Below are 23,808 nucleotides of genomic sequence, written 5' to 3'. Positions count from 1 at the left end.
AAATGACACCTCATACCTTTTCTGCTGACCTGGACTGAATAGACTGTCACTTACCGTGTTAGGGCAGAGTGGACCAGTTATATTTAACGGGCTTACAATAGCATGACATTTTCAACAGTTGTATGTAATAAATATGGGAAAGTGTTTATTTGAAAAACACATCTTGCATTTGAAAACACTTATTAGAACATAATCCTCAAAAAAAGAACAAATAGTGTACGGAGCTGTTGAGCTAAGACTAGGTTCTGTTCACTGACATTAGTCTATCAAGCATTCAGTAAACAAGTTATTACTGCTCAAATATTCTTCAAAAATAGATGTAATTCTTGCCGTGAGCCAGATCGCCTCTTCACAGATCTGACCAGTTACTTGGATGATGGCTTATCTTCACGGAGACAAGTTTAATGCCATACTGGCGAACATTCAAGGTAAAGCAAATACAACTTCCATGGATTCAAGCGGGTGACGTACCCTCCAGGGCAGAACAATTTCAACACTCAGAGAAAGGATTTGTTTAACACATCGGTCTGGTCATTGCCATGAGGACACAAATTAGTCTACAATTCAGATGCGTTTTAAACTTATATCAAAAGAAAGTCGTTTTTTTTGTAATATTTATTGACATCCATATGATTTTATACAGACACATTGCACTCAAAGCACAATGCTTACTTGAAAAGGTAGCAATAAGCAAACCGCCGTGGCCATAACCAACTTTGTAAATTAAAATACCCAAGGGAATTAGGCTTCTCTGATGAGCTTTGTCAACTTCTGAATCTTTGTTTTAGTCGACATATCCACATACTTGTCCCCGATACTGACAATCATGCCTCCAAGGATTTCAGGATCAGACTAAAAAAAAAACAATATTAATATTATAAAAATAACCTTTTTTAAAAGATATTGAAAAACTTAAGCAAAAATAATTTAGATGAACGCACCTTTGTTTCTAGCATGATAGTTTCACCTTTCTTAAGAAACCCGTTCAGGGCAACTTTCAGTTCAGCAAGACTTGCTTCATCCAAAGGCTGCAAGACAAAGTGACAAAGCTTTGGTTGTATGCGTAATTAACAATATTGAAGGTCATTTGGGAAACTTAACTGTTTTTAAATTTACCTGAGCCGTTGTTACAGAGCAGATGACCTCTCCACGATGTGCACTCATCATTTTACCAAAAGCAGTGATGACATCCCCAGTCAGAGACAGACGTCCATTATCAGACAAGACATCTAGAGCACAAAAGAGAGTTTAGTCTTGTATCCTTTAAACCAAAGTACATGCAATACCGGTCACCATTTAGAACTCATAGGAATTTGTGAATTTAAAGAGTAAGAAATATTACAAAAAAAAATTACCATCGCTACCGTTTCATAGCATTATTAAAGTCCATGCAACACTTTGAGCCAACTTTCTCACATTAGACCTAAGTGTTTTGATCGCTAAAAGCAAACAAACGACTTACTGATGAGATTCACTGTGATCGGAGAGACTTTTGCCTTTGTCAGGACGTCGTTAAAAGTCTTCTGCTTCACGCTGCGCTTCACATGAGGATTCATGACAACACTAGAAAGTTTGGGGTCCAAGATCATGGTCTACAAGACAAAAAGGTCAGTTAAAAACGGAGCATGAGAAGCATTTTCAGGAACCGGGTGAAAGGGAAGGAGGAGCCAACAACAGTGCAAAATACAACACCTAAAACTAGTCAAAGAAATTAGTTGATGTTTGATCACTGTACCAGAACATGAGATCATGTTTGATCACTGTACCAGAACATGAGATCATGTTTGATCACTGTACCAGAACATGAGATCATGTTTGATCACTGTACCAGAACAGAGAGATCATATTTTATTATGATGAATTAGAATTTATTCTGGTGCCCAGTAAAGAACGACCCCCATGGCCCTGTGCTCAAGGACCCCTGCTGTTAAGTTTAAAAAGGACTTAGGTGGGTTATATTATAGCATACCTTGACTTTTATCAGCTCCTGCTCCACTTGGTCCAGTTTTTTCTGCTTGCTGGCAGCTGAGAACAGAGCAGTGGCATAGCGTCCTTCCACTCCATAGACTTGGATTGGTGGCTGAAAACAGGTCAACGTTTTAAGACATAGGTCGCCATTTATTGAAAACACAATAATGACACAAAAATCTTACCCTGATAAGTTTTGAAACTGGTCTGACAACAGATGTACTGAACTGGCGAACCTGCAAAAGAAATGGTTAAAATCAATTAAAAAAAAACACTTGACCAAACCAGTGTGGCCCAGGGGCCAAATGCGGCCCTTAGGCTTCCTGCAGAAGAAACTCACTTTGTAGTCAGTTTTACTTTTCACAGCAAATTAAAAGTTAGATTGTAATAGATGCACATAGAAAATGCTAGTTAAAGATTCACCTCTAAAAACAAATAAGAGTGGCCAATTTGACTTCGGTATGATCTGCTAAAATGTCATCTGTCTGGGGCCCTCCACTTAGGGTTTGTTTCAATGAGAATCCCTTGATACGTTAGATTGTGCATCTCTGTAAAGAACTAATAAATCCCACGATCTGTTGCCGAAGGTTGACGAAGCTAACGTGAGAGCTAACACATTAGCTGTCATTCATATAATTCGTCTGTTTTGATGACCTCATCAAATTATCTCCTTCCTCCAAAATAAACAGCAAAACCCTTCTACATGAAATGTGTTATACTTAGTGTGTTGAATACATGCAGTAAGCAATGATAAATAAAAGTCAAACCTGCTGTCCGAGCACGAGCGCTGCCATTTTCTCCTACAGCCGACCGACAGAGCTGACGCATGCGCAGTGAGACATGTGTTTGTAACCAATAGAAAGTCTTTTATTTAGACTCACTGGATTGCAACAAAATGCATCTTTATTATTTGCTTCTTCACATTAATTGATTTATTAAATACAATAATAAGTACAAATGGAACTCCTCAGAGGATTCAATACTATTCTTAACAAAAAACTAAAAAACAACAAGAACAACAACCACCATATAAATAAAAATCGTTCATTTTAAAATGAGGAAGGTAAATATATTTATTTTCTTTATTTGTTTATTTCAAATGTCCTAACATACCAGGTGAATAACACTCAAATCTAAAACAACAAGACGCGTGTGACGCAGTCTTTTTGTGGCGCACAGACGCAGAGCCTACACACACAGCTGACTGCCACAGGACGTAGTGGATCCAGACTATTACCGCTAAGTATTTACTTCAGGTTTATTTGCAGCTGGCTGTCGCTGCAAGCATGGACGACAAGACATTTAACAAGGAATTGGACGCCTGGATTGAACAACTGAATGAGTGTAAACAGCTATCAGAGAATCAGGTCAAAGTTCTATGCGAAAAGGTAGGTTTGTGGAGAAATTAGCTCTATTTGCATTAACAAGGGATCATACCAGGCGCGAGGGTGCCACATTTACAACGGATCAGGCGCGAGGGTGTCATATTTTCATCCAAACCTGTTTCCATTTTTTAGAATAACGTCATAGCCTAATTCACGTGTGGCCCTGTTTTGGATTGCATCCCTAAACGCAGAACCACGCCACCCAAAGCTAAGCGCTGCACTCTCCAGAATATAGCTTTTCAGAGAGCTACGCCCACTCCAGGCTCCACTCTGCACAGGAACAGGCTTTAGACATGTTGAACAAGATGCCATTTTACAGCTAGTATTCAGCAGTTATTGGGGCATACTGCGCAGATAACCAGGCGCCGCCACCTGCTATTGTCAAGTCATTGTTTTTATTCCCAGGCAAAAGAAATCCTTACACAAGAGTCCAACGTGCAGGAGGTGAGATGCCCAGTGACCGTGTGTGGAGATGTCCATGGACAGTTTCATGATCTCATGGAGCTTTTTAAGATTGGAGGCAAATCTCCAGATACTAACTACCTCTTCATGGGAGACTATGTTGATCGTGGCTATTATTCTGTGGAAACGGTTTCACTCTTGGTTTCTCTTAAGGTACACATCTATTGAAATACAAGTATTGTTATGACCTAGGTTTGTGTGCTATAAATCAGACTGAATACGGAATGTGAATAATCTCTTTAGGTACGATTTCGGGAACGGATCACTATTCTCAGAGGAAACCATGAAAGCAGGCAGATCACACAGGTGTATGGATTTTATGATGAGTGCTTAAGAAAATATGGCAATGCCAATGTTTGGAAGTATTTCACAGACCTATTTGACTATTTGCCCCTTACTGCGCTGGTAGACAACCAGGTAAGATACAGTAAATGGCTGCAATAATCTGCTTTTTCTGTGGGCTAAAATTTAATTTAGTTTATGTTTCCTAAGATTTTCTGCCTACATGGAGGCCTTTCTCCATCAATAGACACACTTGAGCACATCAGAGCGTTGGATCGTCTGCAGGAGGTTCCTCATGAGGTACACAGCATATTAAGTATTATGTGCTTGTTTTTTATTAATTAATTACCTTTTACATGGCCTGTATATATCTATCTTTTCAGTTTTGTGTGTCTGTTTGCCCTTTTTTGCATCATTTTCTTTGTAAAAACTGGCACTAATGTAATAAGTTATTGGATCATGCATTTAATGTAACTGTTTAAATCAATAATCTGATTATTGGATCATGCATTTAATGTAACTGTTTAAATCAATAATCTGATTATTGAATCATGCATTTAATGTAACTGTCTAAATCAATAATCTGATTATTGGATCATGCATTTAATGTAACTGTTTAAATCAATAATCTGATTATTGGATCATGCATTTAATATAACTGTTTAAATCAATAATCTGATTATTGGATCATGCATTTAATATAACTGTTTAAATCAATAATCTGATCACTCTAGAAATCAGATTGTTGTGTGCATGTGAACATAGCCACTACTCACATGGAATATAGATTTGACTGGGCCCCTAACTCTTTTATATTCATCCTTCAAAGCAATTTAACTTCTAACAAATTAAGAAGTAAGATTTAATTGGCAATATTTCCCATGATCAAATTTATAATAAATACAGCCTTGCTTTGGTGAACTAACAATAATCCTTTCATCTTGGATTCTTGTGTGCTTTAGGGACCCATGTGTGACCTGTTGTGGTCCGATCCTGATGATCGTGGTGGTTGGGGGATCTCCCCACGAGGCGCAGGCTACACTTTTGGACAAGACATCTCTGAAACTTTTAACCATGCAAATGGGCTGACTCTGGTCTCTAGAGCCCACCAGCTAGTGATGGAGGTCAAATGCTTTTAAGAGTTTTATATAGTAGGTTTTTAGTACAGTATTTTTCACCAGACTGTTGACATTTTGTTCTTACAGGGTTATAACTGGTGCCATGACCGTAATGTTGTTACAATCTTCAGCGCACCCAACTATTGTTACCGCTGTGGGAACCAAGCGGCGATCATGGAACTTGATGATACGCTGAAATACTCCTTGTATGCATTTAATAAGCTCCTCTACGTCAGTATCATTCTAAGGGCAATCAAGGGTCTAAATAGGAAATGCTTTTTTTTTTTTTTTCAGTCTACAGTTTGACCCGGCACCGCGCAAAGGAGAGCCCCATGTGACACGGAGGACACCTGACTATTTCTTGTAAGATGGGGACAGATTGGTGAGAGATAGTGCAGCGCGCTTTCGTAGAAGCAGCATTTATTCTCCCATGGACCTGTGCATTTGTGCCATAATCAAGGAAACCAACATGATTACTTCAGTGTAAATCTCTTTCTTGTCAACTTATATGTGCATGATGTCTTTGACACAACAAACACTATTTTAAAGGAAACCATTACAGATCCTGCTACTTTGTCAGGAAAGGTGTTTCATGTAACAGTTTTTTGTTACCAATGATCAAAGTGTATTTTCCATAACACAACAAGCAATTCTCATGTGGCATGGCTCTGCTCCAGGACCGCAAACAATTTTTAACAGTCTTTTTATTTATTTTTGGAAAGAAGCTGGGGCGCCTGTTGTATCTAATGTCTACAGATGATGGTACAAAGTACCATTGCCAAGTCTGACCTTTTGTAAAAAAGTAAAAAAAAAAAAAAAAAAGAAAGAAAGAAAAAAATATTAATATTATTTAAAACACCAATTAAAAACAATCAGCTGCTTATTTAAATCCAGTAAATCTTATATTATGGACAGAATTGTATACAAATAAATATATAATATAATTTATTTATGACTACTTAAATTATGTATCTCTTTTATATTGTGCACAATTGTCACAAAATAGCTTTATAGATGGAAGCTTCAATTGCTGCTAGGCCCTTGTGTTGTTGGCAAATACTGTAAATGTAGCCTGTTGAGCACCCATAAGCTCAGCTGCCCGAAATCCACACGGTTTAACATGTAACTAGCGTCCATAACTCAGTAAACGTCTGAAGAAATCCTTCAGTAAAGTTGTACCAATTATTAATGATTAATAGCCTCTGTGTCATTTCAGAACAAATGTGAGCGCAGTGGCGGATGTTGTACCTGATCAAATAAAACTGACATTAAAACTCAAAACTGGCAATATTTTTTTCGCCTTAGTTATTCTGTTGATTCCGGGCTGCAATCGGGCATGTTTTGTTTTATGCCGTCATTTGAACCACATTTGGGAGAAAAACACGTACATTTGACAGCCGCGCGTTTATTGTGACGGTGAAATTCCGGTCGGTCGCGGTGGGTTGTTCCCTGGTTGAAGATCTACTGCTCCTGCGGGTCAAATTAGCTGCTGCAGCGTTTCAGGGAAGCCTCTCGCGAACCACCGGAGCTCACAGTGCAGTAAGTAACCCAATTGTGCCTTTGCCATTATCAGAATTGCCAATTTGCTGCATGTGCCTGGAGTTTCTCGTTGCGTAAACTGCAGGGAATTTGTCTTTTATTTATTTTTTTGTTGGGTTTTTTTTGGAGAGCGCACACGGAGCTGCAGCTGGATGTGTGGATGTGGCAGGCTGATACTAGTTGAATCTGGAGGAGCACAACTGGATATTTTATGAGGTGGGACGGATGATTAATAACTGCTTTTAGGGACATTGCCTTTTATTCCATCCATTTGGTGCAGTTCAACATGGATGTGTGCGCTCCTGAAAGGTCCAGCTCTAACTGGTCTGTGTCGGGTTGAACAGTCTCCTCATGACAGTACGTTTCCCCTCGACCACTCACAAGGCTTTAATGGTATGGATGGTTCAATTAATTCGAATAGGCCAACGTGTGTATATAAGCCGTTATTTGTAAATACAGGTAACGCTTAGGGCATTCCACTTTTTCTTTCTTTATTCCATTTTGTCCACCATCTTATAAAAGGGAACTCTCAAGCTGCTTGATGTGCTGCACATAAAAATACAGCTGTAACCCACTTATTTCCAGTCGAATCAATCATTCTGGGAAGCATCTGGGTCAGTTTGTACTCCAAACCCACAATTTAAATAAATACCATAAAATAGAATAAAAATGAATAGGACTTTTATGTGGATTCCACCTGGACATTTTTATTACAAGTCCCTAAAACTATATTTATTTTTTATTTATAATTAGAGTTAACCAGACACCAGAGTCCAAAACGTACAGAGTATCAGCTTCACAAATGCTCCAGCCAATTGTTTGTACTCCAAAGGGTTCAGGGACAGCTTCAGCTATAATTGGAGGTCATCTTTTCAGGCGGTTTAGGAAAAAAAGGCCCTATCAGCCATGGAAGTCGTCTTTTGGCTGATTGGCTGAGAGTAAGGGCAGAAAGTGTTTGAGGGGTGTTTCTGGATCAAAGGTCGCAGTCAGTCCAAAGTTCACCTTATTACAATCATTACAAAAGTACAATCGTATCACTTATTTTACATAATAAGTAGACAGATGCTTCCAGAAGTCCAGCCCATAACCCTGCTAAATTAGAAAGTATTTGATCTCGTGAGGGCCTCATGTAGTTTAATGGATTTAAAGGGACAGCATGCCTTTTTCAATTCAAACACTGCCTAACCTACTTCAAAGATTAAAACCAGCAGTCCTGCTTCAGGATTGAAAGCATACATTATAAAATGTCCTCATGGATTCAGAAAATACGTTGTTGTTTTTTGTTTAGACTTGCATTTGTATTTTGACTGCTTGTTACAGTATGTTCTCCACATCCCTGTGTAGAGGCTCTTCTTTAGTGAATGAACACATTTATGCATTTGCCTTCTTCCTCCAGGCGAATCCCTGCCAAGAGCCTGCTTTTAGCTACAGTCTGAGAGTTGGTGCACAGTCATAATAGGCCTTTGCAATTTAGCGTTTCACAACCTTTGTGTCCGGTCAGCAATTACCATAGTAGCATACCGCTAATGGTGAATAAGCACGCGTGTTTTTCACAAGAGCTTTTTGACTTGGGCCAAGAAGGGTTTGTAGACCTACATTCATATGTTAGATAAAATGTTATATCACCTCAAGTACAATTCCTGTAAATATGGTTCATTGAGCATTCTTCTAATATTGCTGCTTTATTTTCTTCCCCCCCAGATGAATATGGCTGCAGAGCTATCCACTACCATAAACATCAATGAGCCTCGGTGGGACCAAAGCACATTTGTGGGTCGAGCAAAACATTTTTTCACCGTCACAGACCCCAGAAATGTCCTTCTTACCAACGAACAACTAACCCACGCCCATGATATCATAACTGACTACAAGTAACTTCACAATAAAGCCAAGCCACATTTCTAGTGTAGGAAAAACATAAATTGACTTAAATCCTGTTTTTCCTGTTCAAAGAAAGGGTGTTGTGTCCCCGGGGCTGACGGAGGATGAACTGTGGAGGGCCAAATATATTTTTGACTCAGCGTTCCATCCCGACACCGGAGAGAAGATGATCTTGATTGGTCGCATGTCAGCACAAGTTCCCATGAACATGACTATTACTGGTTGTATGATGACATTTTACAAGTAAGGACATATCTGCAATTAATGATTGTATTTTTTGTATTATTTTATACATCCACTGGTTTCAGAGTGATGGAAAGTGACCAACCATTGCCAAATGTATATTTCAAAGGAGTAAATGTTGTCTATAACAATTTTTTTCCTAAATCAACAGAAATCAAAAGTGCAATTTATCTGTTTGCTCAGTATTTGTAGCTGAGTTATTATTAGTATATAATTTAGTTGTGTTTGCCAAATGATGTTGTTTTTGTTTGTTTGTAGAACCACTCCAGCCATTTTGTTCTGGCAGTGGATCAATCAGTCGTTCAACGCTATTGTCAATTACACCAATAGAAGTGGAGATGCTCCGATCACAGTGAAGTAAGCCATAATGTCATCCTTTATCTCTGTAATGTAGTTTTTCAGTTTTTTATTATTAACTTGACAGTTGTCGTGTGTTTCCAGCCAGCTTGGCACAGCTTATGTGTCTGCCACAACAGGGGCAGTGGTCACAGCTCTAGGACTTAATGCACTAACAAAGGTATTAGTTTATCTAACCAACACATCTTTTCATTGACTTTTATTAGCAATTAGCAATTACCACGCGCTAATGTAAAACCAGACTTTGTAATGTTGGCATGGTTTGAGTCCTTTTTATTCACCTGTGTGATGTGGAATTTTTGATTTGCAGCATGACATGAAATCATTCATATTTTACCCTATGTAATGTATGTAAACTGAGTTACAAAAAGAGAAAAAATGTGTGTCTTGCCACAGCACGTCTCTCCTTTGATTGGACGGTTTGTTCCCTTCGCTGCTGTTGCTGCTGCTAACTGTATAAATATCCCATTGATGAGACAAAGGTAAACACACCATGTATTCAAACTCATGTGTCACTACTGTGTTTTCAACACATTATTACACATTATACATATAACCTTGTATGATTTTTGTTTTGTTTTTTACAGAGAACTGAAGCATGGTATTCCTATTACAGATGAGAATGACAATAGGTTAGGAGAATCCACAAAAGCTGCTCAGCAAGCCATATCTCAGGTAGTGGTCTCCCGAATCCTCATGGCATCACCAGGAATGGGTACGAACTGATTAATGCTCTCCTTTTGATTAATAATCAAGTTGGAGATTCTTATTTTATTTTATTTTTTCAGCCATTCCACCCTTTCTAATGAACCACTTAGAAAAAAAAGCGTTCCTGAAGGTATGCATATTACTGACTCAACCTGGAAATCTGTTAAGCAGAGCAACCATATCTTCCACACTGTACTTTAGTGTCCGTAAAACATATTTGATTCACATAGATGGAGCTAGTCCCATAAACAGACAACACAGTTGCAAATGAGCTCTATGAATGACTTGAGCCCACTGGGCCACTCCACTATTGGAATTCACCACTGCCTTTGTGCCTGGTCTTTTCAGAAGTTCCCATGGATGAGTGCACCTATTCAAGTCGGCTTGGTGGGATTCTGGTGAGTCATCACTTGTCACAGATGGGCCAGCTGATAAACCTTCCCCATTTGATGTTTCATGCTATTGAGATATATTTTTATTGTTTCACACATGGCTTATCCTTCTGTTTTAGTTTGGTGTTTGCCACTCCTCTATGTTGTGCGCTCTTTCCTCAAAAGAGGTGAGTGGATGCTTTCGGCGAGAGAAATGATGCAGAACTTGCCAACTTCAGACCTATTAATGTCATTGCAGAACATGCTGATTTGTGTTTGGCCTGTAAGCCCCTAAATGTCTCACATTTCTGTTTCCTGGATGTAGTTCGATATCAGTGAGCCGCCTTGAGCCTGAACTACAAGAGAAGATTTGGGCAAACCATCCTGGAGTGGAGAGGGTCTACTTCAACAAGGGGCTATGAGACTGTAGTGGCTGCTGGCCCCTGTACTGCCAACACAGGGGATCTATCCACACCCATTCTACATTTTATTCATTGTGCCAAAATTGTGTCTCTCCTTGTATGCACATTTCAGATGTGAAGACCATTTTTGTAATTACTTGATTTTGTAAATGTGATTATTGGGTTTCTATTAACTAACATAAAGCTATTACTTTGCCAATTACATTTATTTCTATTTGGTATTCAAGATTAAATATCAGCACATTTATTTTAAGACTTGTATACAAACTGTCTACAGTGATGTTTTCAGTAAATTTTAAGGATCTCAAACCGTCTAATTATTTTTAACATTACATAAAATACATGTTAAGCAACAGAGATTTCAAAGCATATTAAGCCAGCTCTCGGAGATTCAGCAAGCTTGTAACTTCAACTCAGTACTTCTTCTCTTTGCAGGGTCCTATAGAAAATAGAAAGCAAGTGATAAGGTGCTAAAGTATTTGATGTCTTAATAAGTGTTATGTGCTATTTCTGTGTTTGTAAAATGTCCTAGAACAAATGACTCATCTCAAAGTTGATATATTATTATAACATCAGATTTGCCCAGATGCTGTCTTCTACTTGAAATACCACAAGGTTGGAAACAAGCCAGGTTTTTGAATATTCTGGAAAATACACTGTACTTAAAATATATTGCAATGGTATGGATTGAATTAAATGGATCTGTGGTCAACACATTTCATGTTTAAATATTGAGAATATAATTAACAAACTTTGCCAAATGCTTATTACTAATACCAACCATATTAACAACTGATGAGCTCAATATTATGAGCCTCTTTTCTTAATTGTGAAAAGAAAAAATAAGTCAATGAAATGCAATGAAACATGTTTACAATTTAAATGTTATTCATTGAATGTTGAAATATTGATTCTGTTGTATATTTTGCTCCTCACTTTGTGATTTCCGTAGTGTTCAATGTTCAATAGATGTAAATCTACAAGTGTTTTGCAGTTTTTCTTTATGGTAATAGTAATTTCATTCCATTTTAAAATTGTTTGTTTTCAGTCCGTCTGAAAAAGCACATCGTTTTAAAGTACCGTAATTGTTTTGAGCTATACTCCATGAAGCATTGACTCAGAAGTAAAATGTATTTTTAACAAAACACAACTATAGCTGCAAAAATGAAAAATGATGATTAAAGTTCAGTTTGCATTAATTGAAATGTTGCATTTTGTAGAAGATGTGGGAATTGGGATGGATATCATAAAAAAGAAGCACCACAGCACCTTCTGTTGGTCGACATATAAAACAGCACTGTCAGATTAAAAGCATTTTAATGCCAAGGCACATCAACATTGCTCTCCACATAGATCAAACTCTTTTTGAAACAATGCACAGACATATGATTGACAATAATAATGTACAGAAAGGCTACAAGATGCCTCTGATTGCCACAAAGAAATCCAACACTATTTTCGTAAATGTTCCTGATTTTACAACACAGTTGTCCAACAGCAACAACAGCTCCACTTCACATAAGCGTAATTTAAGCAGAAGACCAAACAATGAGTTCTCGTCTCAGTAACCTTTTTGGAAAAAACGTTGCACAGCTGTGTCCATAAAGCTGATCCTGCTGCATTTCCTTGTCCCCTGGATTTGAAGGTATTTCATGAAGTGCAAAGTTGAGAAAGCAATGAAAACACACAACTCAGCATTATTATTATAAAAGTAACTATCTCAACATAACAACTCGTGTGTTCTTGAAATACGCAGTTCAGCATATTTGAAATGGACAATCCACGTGGCTAGAACATTGCTTCCTATTTCATAGTTTAAGTCAAACACCATGTTTTTTACCACCCCAACAAATTCACGTTCACATCTCGGCTCTGAAAAGCTTACTTTGTTCAGGCGCAACATGTGCTCAGTGCTATCTTTGGAATGTACTCAACTTTGCCAAAGCAGCATTTCAATTGGCACTTGTGAAGTCTGACATTTACACTTTACAGTTACAGTTACACTTATTAGCATTTTCACAAAGATTATAATAGAAAAAAGATAAATAATATAAATACTGTGAAATTACACATCAATATTGTTTCTCATTCAGGTAAATTGGTTAAAAATATGAATATGTAGGGTCTTGTGTGGACACTCTTAAAATGTTAAAATGTCTTTGGATTGGAGTTAAATATTCTTCTGGTCCACAGTGATAGACCTGAGCCTTGTCCAAGTTACCACAATATAATAACAAGTCAGTGAAGAAAAGGAAAATGTGCTGCTCAGCTGGTTAGACACTGAAACCAACTTAGACACAAAGGCTTTTCTTCAGTCTTGACTCTGACAGTATTGTTTGTTCAAGGCTGCTTGTGATTTATTTTGTTTACTCAAATTAGTTCATACTTGCGTGTGAGTCAATTGTTGGCTCAGCAGATCTCCTCAGCAGTCGCCTCACCCACCAACAGTGAGTGTTTGTCAGGCTCCAGCACCAGGCTGTTGAGAGAGTGTTTGTCCGATCGCAGCGAGTTGATAGAGGCGCGGCTGTAGTTGACAATGCGATCAAGCAGACTGAGTTTTGGGGAGGATCTTCGCAGCTCACCCATGCCAATGTGAACACTGACATCTGACAGACTGCCCTGTCGTCGACTCTTCCCGAAGCGTGCCTCCAACTTCTCAGCACTGGGCTTGGTGTAACTACAGCACAGAATTAAATGTTAGGGTTTTTTTTGTTAGTTTTTTTCAAATTTAGAAAAGAAAACAAAGCTGGAAAACGTTTTACCATTTGAGTAAAAGCGATGACAAAACAACAGAGACAGATGACAAAGCCATGGCAGCAGAGGCCATCCAAGGCTGTAGAACCAGACCAATGGGAAGAAATATACCTACAGAGAAAGTTACTTTGATAATCTTATTGCATTAAATTAATGTCATGCCACTGTCAATGGGTTCTTACCAGCAGCAATAGGTATACCAATCAAGTTGTAGATCAGTGCAAAGACGAAATTTATTCTTATTCTCTTAACAGTCTTTTTAGACAGATCAATGCTCCCCACAACATCCAACAAGTCATTCTGTGAACAACAGATTCATTGGTTATTTCCAAACAAAGATTGTCAATTAAATAAATACTTTTAATATAATTAGACTGATACAACAGTTTAATTAATAACTGTATTAATTAATTGCATAAAAACAGCAACATTTTGTAGACCCACTCTTATCAACACCACATCTGCAGCCTCTATGGCAACATCTGTCCCCGTTCCTATGGCGATCCCCACATCTGCCATGGCCAAAGCCGGTGAATCATTGACACCGTCTCCCACCATGGCCACCCTTTTTCCTGCCAGCTGCAGCTGCTCCACTTTGGCCACTTTGTGTGATGGAAGAACTTCAGCAAAGACCTTCTGGATGCCCACCTGGAACACACATAAACAATAATACAATTTTAAATGGTACATAAAAATACACTTATATTACAAACCGAAAAGTTGAAGGTCGTTGAAAAAGATAGGTGTACATGCACTCATTTTATATTAAGACTAATACATTTATAATCATATTGGCTTCTTGAAGGGTTTTTTGTTTATATGTATTATTACTGTGTAATGTGAATACCTGGGCAGCTATAGCCCGTGCAGTCTTGCTGTTGTCTCCAGTCATGAGGATCACTTCGAGCCCCATGCTGGTCAAAGTGTGCACTGCCAGCTCTGCCTCCGGTTTCACTGTGTCAGCGATGGCTATCATGGCACTCAACAGATCTAAGCATAAATACAAATGTCATATACTGTAAACATCAAAAATATTTTTGAGTTTAATGATTTACTTACTGTCTACAGCAACCAGTACAGCGGTGCGTCCTCTGCGCTCATGCTCTATCATTGCATTGTCTACTTCAGGACTGACCTGCAGACAGTTTCTCCTCATCCACTCCCGGTTTCCAATCAAAACAACATAGGTGGATGTCTGAATCAGACCTATTAAACATAAGAGAAAGAGGAATTAAATATGCAAAATTTGTCTTAAAATCTTCTCCTGAAAGCCGAGGCTACACACTGGGAGGCTGTGGGTCCATAATGAGCGGGTGGGAACCAGATGAGGTTCGGGTGTCGCTGATCTGAACCAGGACACTGTTGCGTTGGTTGTTGTCTTCACTGTCACTGTCTGCCTGCTTCAACAGTGTCTCTGTGTTGCTGACTTGACATCGAATGCCACAGCCCGGCACTGCCTGAAAGTTGGTGCAACTACCAAGAGACTCTGTACCAAGCTCCTGCAGAGACAAAGACATTGCACTATGACATATTTGTATGACTACAAATAAGTAAATCCTGTTGGTAATAAAAAAAACCTGTTTGCAGTATTTGGTGATGGCTGCGCCGAGCGGATGTTCACTATTGTTTTCTGCTGTTCCCACAACGGCCAGGAGGCGAGACCTGGGCATTTTGTTGCCTTCAACAACCATTTTCATCTGAATTACTTTTGGCGCACCATATGTAATTGTACCCGTTTTGTCAAACACAACTGTCTGAACCTGTAAAGAAGGAAAATAAAGGCGCTTGTTGAAATATTATACAGAATATTTAAACTATACATTATTAAACCAAGCAGGTTCACTTTGCAACACTGCATAGCATCAAAGAGGTGTGAGAATTGAACAAACCTTATGTGCCATCTCAAGCGGCTCTCCTCCCTTAATCAGGATGCCATTTTGAGCTCCAACTCCTGTTCCCACCATAACGGCTGTTGGGGTGGCCAAGCCAAGAGAACAGGGACAGGCAATACATAACACTGTTATGGAGGCCTGGAAGGCGAAGCGAATCACTGCTTCAGTTCTTGAAATGCTCTTGTCATAACCCTAAATTGGTCAAATAATGGTTAAGACAATATCTTGTCGACATCTTTTTGTGTACCTGTAATTAACATATTAAAATACAGTGCTTACAGGAAAGAATTCTTCAACCAGAGAGAAGTTTAAAAACCCAACTATGATCCATGCCACCAGGGTAAGGAATGATATCCCAACAATAAATGGGACAAAGTATCCACTAATCTTATCGGCATACTGCTGAATTGGAGCCTGAATGCAAAGATAAATGTACACACAAAAAAGATTAGATTTAAATCTCTTTAGGGAGACAAACGTCAATTGCTTATAGTTCATTAACCTTAGAGGTCTGAGCCTCCTCAACTAGTTTGACAATCTGAGACAGAGTTGTGTCCATGCCAACATGTGTCGCACTCACGAGCAGAGAGCCATTCTGGTTAATGGACCCTGCAATCACTGTGCTCCCAGGCTTCTTAGTTACTGGCATCGCTTCCCCTGTACAAAATAACTGTCAGTATTGTGTAAATGAATAAAGAAACAGCTTGGTAAGGTATTGTCTATCAATATACTAATTGTTTCGTCACATCAAGTACAGAAAAGTTAATTATGTGTTCATGGAGTTTACTTTGGCCTCATTTGAGACTAACCTGTAATGAGGGATTCATCAGCCATGGAGTGTCCCTCAATAACTCTTCCATCAACAGGAAATTTTCCTCCGGGAACAACTTTAACTACATCGCCTCTCTGCACTAGCTCAACATCCACTTGTTCTTCACTAAAACGTATAGATTACAAATAAAAAATATAGGCTGAAGTTAAAACAAAACAAAGCCATTTCAGTAGGAAGAAGTAGTACCTGACAACAGACATGTCACTGCCGAGTGTAACCACTGTAGCCTCTGTCGCTTGTAGTGACATTAATTTTGACAATGCTTCAGACGTTTTGCTCTGTAAGTACAATTCCAAAATTATATTTCAAAAGTGCGGATTTCTGATTTCTTCCAGACTACATAAGCAAATTAAATAAACTCAAACCTTAGCAATTTGCTCCAGCCATCGTCCAAGGGAGATAAAGACAAAGAGCATCGGCGGAGTATCAAAGAAGGTGATTGGGTTGATTTTTGCTTTTTCCACAATGGCTACAATTAAAACTATCAGTGAATAGGTGAAGGCAATGGTGGTGGCCAAAACAATGAGCACGTCCATGTTGGCAGACTTGTGTTTGACAGCTTTATAGGCTTGGATGTAGAAGTATCGACCACCAATAAACTGAAAAATTGAAGAAAGGATAAAATGACCCCTGTTCAGTAATCCCATAGACAGATGAATAACATTTACATCATGTTAATTTTACCTGTACAGGCACACAAAAGAGGAAGGAGAGCAGGTTCATGATGGAGAGTCCTGGAATCAGTTGTCTTTCTAGAAACATTGTGGAGTGATAGTGGTTGCGGTCCTCTGTAGTGAAGTTGTGGCTGTGAGAAACATTCATTTGGTGGTCCATAATGATCATGTAGGTCATCATGCCCATGACAGGCACACAGAAAAACAAGCTGACAAAAAAGGACTTTCTCCATCTACAAAGACCAAATAATTAGAATAATCACCATCACCAAACACGTAAGATCGTGACTCCTTACTGTTTTATCTCTTTGCTGTGGTCTAAATGACTTGCATTGCGGTCCCTTTTAACCAAAGATGCTTCAAATCCAAGATTCTGTGTAAGTAAATATATATTTCCAATGTTTAACACCTTTATAAAGTATGCAAATTACCATTTACCAACTACTATTAAAAATAAAAACATAGAAATCAAAATAGCCTAACCTCAATATGTTTAATTATGTCTCGTGGTCCCATGATTTCAGCATCATATTTAATATGTGCTTTATTGGTTGCCAAGGCAACAGAGGCATATATAATCCCCTTCTCCCTCATGAGGCTGGATTCAATCTTGTGAACACAAGAGGCACATGTCATTCCCCGAATCTGTAAGAGAATACAAAAACAGACAAAAGGTTTTTTTTTTTTGACAGACACATGAATAGGATGCAAGAGCAATGATACGGGACTTACCACTAGCTCGAGGTTTCCATCTGATCCTTCATAGTTCTCCATGACTGAGGCAGTGAACCCCAGCTCTTTTATACATTCAGCAATCTTCATGGGATCAGTTACTTCAGAGTTATATCGTACCTCTGCTTTACTGGCCATAAGCGCCACAAGAACTGATAAGATGCCTAGTTGAAAAGATAAGTTGTTTTCTTAATGTATTGTATTGTATTGTATTTGTTGTAGATCGATTTTGCTTACCAGGCTCATTCTTGAGGTTACGTTCAATGTTTCCCACACAAGAAGCACAGGTCATGCCTCCAATTTGGATGTAACATTTGGCATAAACATCTTTGTTACTCCCAAGAGAGTTTTCTTTGAATATCTCATTGTTTACATCTTTCAAAGATGCAGAGCTCAGTGGCTTTGAAACATTCACTTTGGATTCAGGCAGCAATGAGTTTGTTTCTGTGAAATGAAGAGAGTAGTTGGAATTTGCTTCATATACCACATTTGTTTCACCATTACAATATATCATTATCTTACCGGGTAAGAAAGCATCAAATCCCATGTCTTCAATGGCAGTCCTAAGCTCTTCTGATGTTGTCACTAGAGGATCATATTCAAAGACGCCCTGGTGCTCCGAAAGAGAGACCTTGGCTGAATTGACTCCTTTCCTTTGCGCAATAACACCTTCAATGGACTCGACACAGGAGTTACACGTCATGCCTTCAATATGAATATGTGCTACAGATGACAAAGGCTGGCTAAAACAAGGCTGGGGAACAGCGTATTTGGCGCGGCATTCCAAACTAGGCAGTGTTGATGTGGACTGAGGAGGAGAACTGAGAACACCAGAAGAGTCCCAAAGTTGAGTCCTAAATTTTAAAGGTGGAAGAGCTTCAATTGCCCGCTGTATTTGAGATATTGAGATCTGCAGGGGATCATAAACTATAGACGCCTTTTCTTTCTCCAGTGAAACCTCCACAGAAGAGATACCAGTTAGCATAGAGATATTGTCCTGGATATTGACAATACATGAGCGGCAGTGCATGCCTGTGACCCTGAGTGTGACAAGTGTTGTATCTATGAAGATCTCTGTCTCTTCCGTTGGTTTCGACGGAGAAGAAACGACCGACTTTTGGGAATCAACAAAGCGCTCAATTTCACCAGGCAGCTGCAGAGGCCGAGGCTTGGACTTGACAGTGGCCTTAAATCCAGCACGAGAAATCTGGTCCAGGATGGTTTGGATAGTAATGAGGTATGGCAGGTAAACAAGGGTAGCTTCTTTAGCATCTAAAGCAACTGTGGATGACAAAAGGGACAAGTTAATTTACTTTCACAACAACTTCCACTTTTTAGGCTTGGTCTTAAAAGGTGGAATGGACGATTTTTTTGCCAAAATCCGAGTCTCATTTCCTGTGGCGTGGACCTACTGCTCACCTGCAGCCTCGTTCTGGCTCGTCCCCAGGAGAGCAGCACGTTTCCCTGTGTCTAAGCGCATGGATCTATCATAATATAGTTCCCTCAGTGTACAGGACAAAATTAAGACGGAAAATCTACGGGAGACAAGAGATGCGATGCGATCCGTCGCGCTAATAACCAAACGCACGTGTAGCCTCGAGTCTGTTGTGTGCGTCCGCACGGGGGAAGTGCGCATGCGCACTTCTGCTTGAGTTCTTAAATCGGCGAAAAATCGTCCATTACGCTTTTAAGTCACAGAGTGTAGTTTTAAAATAATATACAATGTGACATTTCCAAAGCATTAAATGTCAAACACAAAAGACAGGTCATTTGTCTGACTAGTCACTAAAACAAATAAAAAGGATTATGGCTAAATATCAAATCCTGTTGAGGTACTTACAAGTCATAAGACCTAAATACAATAGAGTGGCACATGAGGAATAGAAAAAATTACTACCTTTAATTTTTTCAATGCCCTTTAGTTTTCCAATCTTCCCTTCAATGGTGGTGGTGCAGGAGTGGCAGGTCATTCCTTCTATGCACAATTTCAAGAGCGTTGCCTCAGCCCCGGCGCTGTGAGGCAGGGACAAACTGGGGCTGCTGTCTTTGGGAGGAACTGTTGCTGTTACGCTGGAGACTACTTCACTGAGCTGTTGTGCATATGTCATCCCTGTGACGAAGGTGACCGTGAAACCCTTCTGCACAGGGTTGTGACTAACTTCCAGCACACCCTGAATATGTGTGAGTCGGTCTAGTGCCTCCTCTTGGCCTGCAAGAGAAAGCCCCGATGCTAAGACAAATTGGGTGTCTGTGGCCACAGGTGCCGTGTTACTGGACTCTGAGAGACTCGACTCAAAACCCATGTCTTCAATCGCCACGGAAAGAGAATCAGGGCTTTGTTTGTTTTGGTCAAAAAAAATAGCAGCATTTTTTAACTCCAAAGACACCTACAAGAACAAAAAGGAAAGTGTTAATGTTTGTCATATAATTGCATGTAGGAACCAATTCATGTCATCACATTGCTGTGCATTGCAAAAAAATATATACATATACACTCACCGGCCACTTTTTTAGGTACACCTGTCCAACTGCTTGTTAACGCAAATTTCTAATCAGCCAATCACATGACAGCAACTCAATGCATTTAGGCATGTAGACTTGGTCAAGACGATCTGCTGCAGTTCGAACCGAGCATCAGAATGGGGAAGAAGGTGATTTAAGTGACTTTGAACATGGTATGGTTGTTGGTGCCAGACGGGCTGGTCTGAGTATTTCAGAAACTGCTGATCTACTGGGATTTTAACGCACAACCCTCTTTAGGGTTTACAGGGGGGTTGACCAAAAAAGAGAAAATGTCCAGTGAGCGGCAGTTCTGTGGGCGCAAATGCCTTGTTGATGCCAGAGGTCAGAGGAGAATGGCCAGACTGGTTCGAGCTGATAGAAAGGCAACAGTAACTCAAATAGCCACTCGTTACAACCGAGGTATGCAGAGGAGCATCTCTGAACGCACAACACGTCGAACTTTGAGGCAGACGGGCTACAGCAGCAGAAGACCACACAGGGAGCCACTCCTGTCAGCTGAGAACAGGAAACTGAAGCTACAATTCGCACAGGATCACCAAAATTGGACAATAGAAGATTGGAAAAAGGTTGCCTGGTCTGATAAGTCTCGAGTTCTGCTGCGACATTGGGCTGGGAGGGTCAGAATTTGGCGTAAACAACATGAAAGCATGGATCCATCCTGCCTTGTATCAACGGTTCAGGATGGTGGTGGCGGTGCAATGATGTGGGGGATATTTTCTTGGCACACTTAGTACCAATTGAGCATCGTGTCAAAACTTGAGTATTGTTTCTGACCATGTCAATCCCTTTATGACCACAGTGTACCCATCTTCTGATGGCTACTTCCAACAGGATAACGCACCATGTCATAAAGCGCAAATCCTCTCAGACTGGTTTCTTGAACATGACAATGAGTTCACTGTACTCAAATGGCCTCCAGTCACCAGATCTCAGTCCTATAGAGCACCTTTGGGATGTGGTGGAACAGGAGATTGGCATCATGGACGTGCAGCCGACAAATCTGCAGCAACTACGTGATGCTGTCATGTCAAGATGGACCAAACTGTTTCCAGTACCTTGTTGAATCTGTGCCATGAAGGATTAAGGCAGTTCTGAAGGCAAGAGGGGGTCCAACCCGGTACTAGCAAGGTGTATCTAATAAAGTGGCCGGTGAGTGTATATCCCATCATAAAACTCATATGGCACGTGGTTACACTTCTAATGCACGTTCTAATGATTTAGAATAAGATGACAAGGTAAAAGTATGTTGATTTATACAGGATTGCTTTGTTAACACAGTGTTGGCAAATAGTGAATCTTTTTATAACACATAGAAGGAGAAGTGAGTTAGGCCTGTCAGCTCTTTGGTCTCAGCAGGAGAAAGGAAACATGTGACTCACTGAAGGGATCACTTGACTGAGCCATGATCCCAGATGCTTGTGGGGGTTACAGAGAAGTGTGGTGCATGTGCTTTTTTAATTTATATTTTAGGAAACGAACGAATACAAAAAGGCTTTGTGTTTGAGTGTGCTGGTCAATACAAATTAAAGTAATAAAATCCAGGCACCATTTGGTATGACATAAATTACATTTCCTGTAGGCACAGACGACTCATTGCTGCTGCCGTTTGCAAAGGGCAAAGCTTTATCCAGAGAAGTTAGCATTATTACATTATCCCTCCCATTCAACCCAAGCCTGGAGCATAAACACACAAAACACAAGACAGCAGGCCACATCAGCTGCCAGCTAATTAAGATAAATTTACCCCCAAGCGAGTTCTAATGGACACAAATCCTTTACTAAAAGTATAAAGTAGAGATATCTATTCTATCCATGTGCAGTAAAAATTAAACGTCATTGCGCCATGAATCCGTAGTTCAAATTGTGTCACTGAAGAAATCATGTGAGCAAGTTCAACACGTTTCTGGACTTCTGGGAAAATCATTCACCTTTATGTGGATGACTCCTGGAAAGGATCCGATGCGCTGCTCGATGGACTGGACGCAGGACCCACAAGTCATGCCTTCCACTCCAATAGTGGTGGAGGCAATGCTCACCTTCTGTGTCATTGTTACTACAAACACACGGAAAACATGAGAACTTCAACTAGTTGTAATGGGGGTTTTCTCACGGGAAAAAAACAGTAATACATATGTAGAAAAACATGATAACTTCAACTAGTTGTAATGGGGGTTTTCTCACGGGGAAAAAAACAGTAATACATATGTAGAAAAAGATTCAGTTGTAGTCATCAGGACAGTGTTTTAGAAAAACAAGACGTTCCGACTCTCATCAAGAGTCATTCGCAATCTGCGGAGGTCGTCTGACAACTCGTACATACATGTGACAAATTATGATCTTGGCAAACTTCTTACCATATATAACCTTTGTAAAATATAAAAACATATCATCTAATCAAAGGGGTTTGTATCCAGGCAACGTTAATCATCTTAGCAGAAACTAGTCTAAAGAAAAAAGTTTTTTTTTCACTTTTTTACAGTATCACTGTAAAGCTAGCTAATGTTGCATTTAACAGACTTAACATTGAGAAAAATACCGTAACTGAAACGCTTAACATGTTTTGTTTGCTGGTCTGAACTTGTTACCGTAGAGAACAAACAGAAACCCCCAAATCTGTGTTGTTTTTCTTACCTTGTGTAAGGAAAGTAACCAGTTAGCAAATCGCTGAGCCTCTGGCGTCGGTCAATAGTCTGTTGCTAAATAAAGCTAACAAACTAGCCACATTCAACTTTCAACCCTACATTACAGAAGATGAAACAGGGACATTGTGGCATCCCGCAGTCTTCAAAAATGTCCGGAGCGTGTAATGATATCGGTTACTTCCCATTATCAGCAATTCTAGCTTTTTTCCTTGCTGTTTGGTTTCGTCTTTGCAGGTCGACGTGAAGCGTGAAGCCGACGTGACGGACGGGGACACTGCGTCACGCAAAGGGGCGGTGCCACGGATACCATAGTAACCACATTGGGGAACTGTCTCCCGTCACTTGACACGTGTTTGTTTACCCCTGGAAGCGCATAATTACAAGTGAAGTACCTCTGAAATTATAGTTTCTATTTATACAGAAGGCGTATTTGGTACATTTTCTTCCTGACCTTCCTGAAAAATGCCCTGTCTTGCGCTACCTATTATTTGTTGTAGATGGGTGGATTTTTTGTTCGCTTAAGTCATGAATGACATGATTGCTAAATTTACCGTGCCAGCCTCTTGCCCCACCCAATCCGCACCCGAGCTAGAATTTAAAAAAAAGAATGTAACCAAGTGAATGGGAAATGGCCTGGTAAATAATAGTACAGATCACTCCCCTCTACCTATAGGCAATTACAATAAGAGCATTCGAATGTTTAAAATGATAAGGTGTCAATGATTTGAAGCAAAAGATAAAAAATAATGATAATAATATTAATATTGAATACATAAAAGTAGGCCCATTGATTTTATTATCTTCTAGGTGCATTCTATAACCATATGATTTGCTTATGTTGCTTATAATGGAGGCTTGTACATTAGGCTATAATCAACCTTTGAGTAGCACTCGGACAATACAATTTCAGACATCAGTTATTAGTTAGCATGTAGAAAAATATCAGTAGTATTTACTCACACACTTGATAGATGTCCAAGAGCTCTTAAAATTCACCAGAATGCAGGAAATTGTGTCTGTTCT

General features: G+C 39.5%; 4 protein-coding genes across 4 annotated transcripts; 2 read left to right on the top strand and 2 right to left on the bottom strand.

Moving 5' to 3' along the window:
* Positions 1-683: 683 nt before the first annotated feature.
* atp5po (ATP synthase peripheral stalk subunit OSCP) lies at positions 684-2,830 on the bottom strand. The gene is made up of 7 exons (XM_072438901.1): positions 2,736-2,830; positions 2,154-2,204; positions 1,970-2,080; positions 1,463-1,592; positions 1,117-1,229; positions 942-1,028; positions 684-852 (listed from the first exon to the last, which is right to left on the bottom strand). Exons 1-7 carry the CDS (start codon positions 2,760-2,762, stop codon positions 742-744), a joined length of 630 nt encoding a protein of 209 aa, XP_072295002.1. The 5' UTR covers positions 2,763-2,830; the 3' UTR covers positions 684-741.
* A 289-nt stretch (positions 2,831-3,119) lies between these two features.
* LOC140354063 (serine/threonine-protein phosphatase 2A catalytic subunit beta isoform-like) lies at positions 3,120-6,496 on the top strand. Its single transcript, XM_072438890.1, has 7 exons — positions 3,120-3,356; positions 3,759-3,968; positions 4,059-4,232; positions 4,308-4,397; positions 5,060-5,221; positions 5,303-5,421; positions 5,510-6,496. The coding sequence occupies exons 1-7, from the start codon at positions 3,255-3,257 to the stop codon at positions 5,580-5,582; spliced, it is 930 nt and encodes a 309-aa protein (XP_072294991.1). The 5' UTR covers positions 3,120-3,254; the 3' UTR covers positions 5,583-6,496.
* Positions 6,497-6,619: 123 nt separating this feature from the next.
* sfxn1 (sideroflexin 1) lies at positions 6,620-10,989 on the top strand. Its single transcript, XM_072438877.1, has 11 exons — positions 6,620-6,754; positions 8,456-8,625; positions 8,708-8,878; positions 9,137-9,235; positions 9,320-9,395; positions 9,632-9,717; positions 9,823-9,950; positions 10,024-10,073; positions 10,292-10,341; positions 10,455-10,502; positions 10,640-10,989. The coding sequence occupies exons 2-11, from the start codon at positions 8,456-8,458 to the stop codon at positions 10,734-10,736; spliced, it is 975 nt and encodes a 324-aa protein (XP_072294978.1). The 5' UTR covers positions 6,620-6,754; the 3' UTR covers positions 10,737-10,989.
* A 1,047-nt stretch (positions 10,990-12,036) lies between these two features.
* Positions 12,037-23,054, bottom strand: atp7a (ATPase copper transporting alpha). The gene is made up of 23 exons (XM_072438865.1): positions 22,775-23,054; positions 22,072-22,196; positions 19,518-20,007; positions 18,143-18,901; positions 17,858-18,064; positions 17,621-17,784; positions 17,372-17,533; positions 17,185-17,261; positions 16,899-17,121; positions 16,580-16,813; positions 16,401-16,492; positions 16,192-16,319; positions 15,885-16,039; positions 15,662-15,796; positions 15,380-15,574; positions 15,068-15,250; positions 14,776-14,989; positions 14,550-14,696; positions 14,338-14,480; positions 13,935-14,138; positions 13,673-13,790; positions 13,499-13,601; positions 12,037-13,413 (listed from the first exon to the last, which is right to left on the bottom strand). The coding sequence occupies exons 2-23, from the start codon at positions 22,189-22,191 to the stop codon at positions 13,146-13,148; spliced, it is 4,521 nt and encodes a 1,506-aa protein (XP_072294966.1). The 5' UTR covers positions 22,192-22,196; positions 22,775-23,054; the 3' UTR covers positions 12,037-13,145.
* Between the last annotated feature and the right edge of the window lie 754 nt (positions 23,055-23,808).

This window comes from Eucyclogobius newberryi, unplaced genomic scaffold (assembly GCF_026437365.1).
Source record: "Eucyclogobius newberryi isolate DKJ021-1_F unplaced genomic scaffold, fEucNew1.0.hap1 SCAF_11, whole genome shotgun sequence".
Taxonomy (NCBI): Eukaryota; Metazoa; Chordata; class Actinopteri; order Gobiiformes; family Gobiidae; genus Eucyclogobius; species Eucyclogobius newberryi.
Note: the sequence above shows the minus strand (reverse complement) of the source record. Positions and strands in the feature narration are given on the sequence as shown.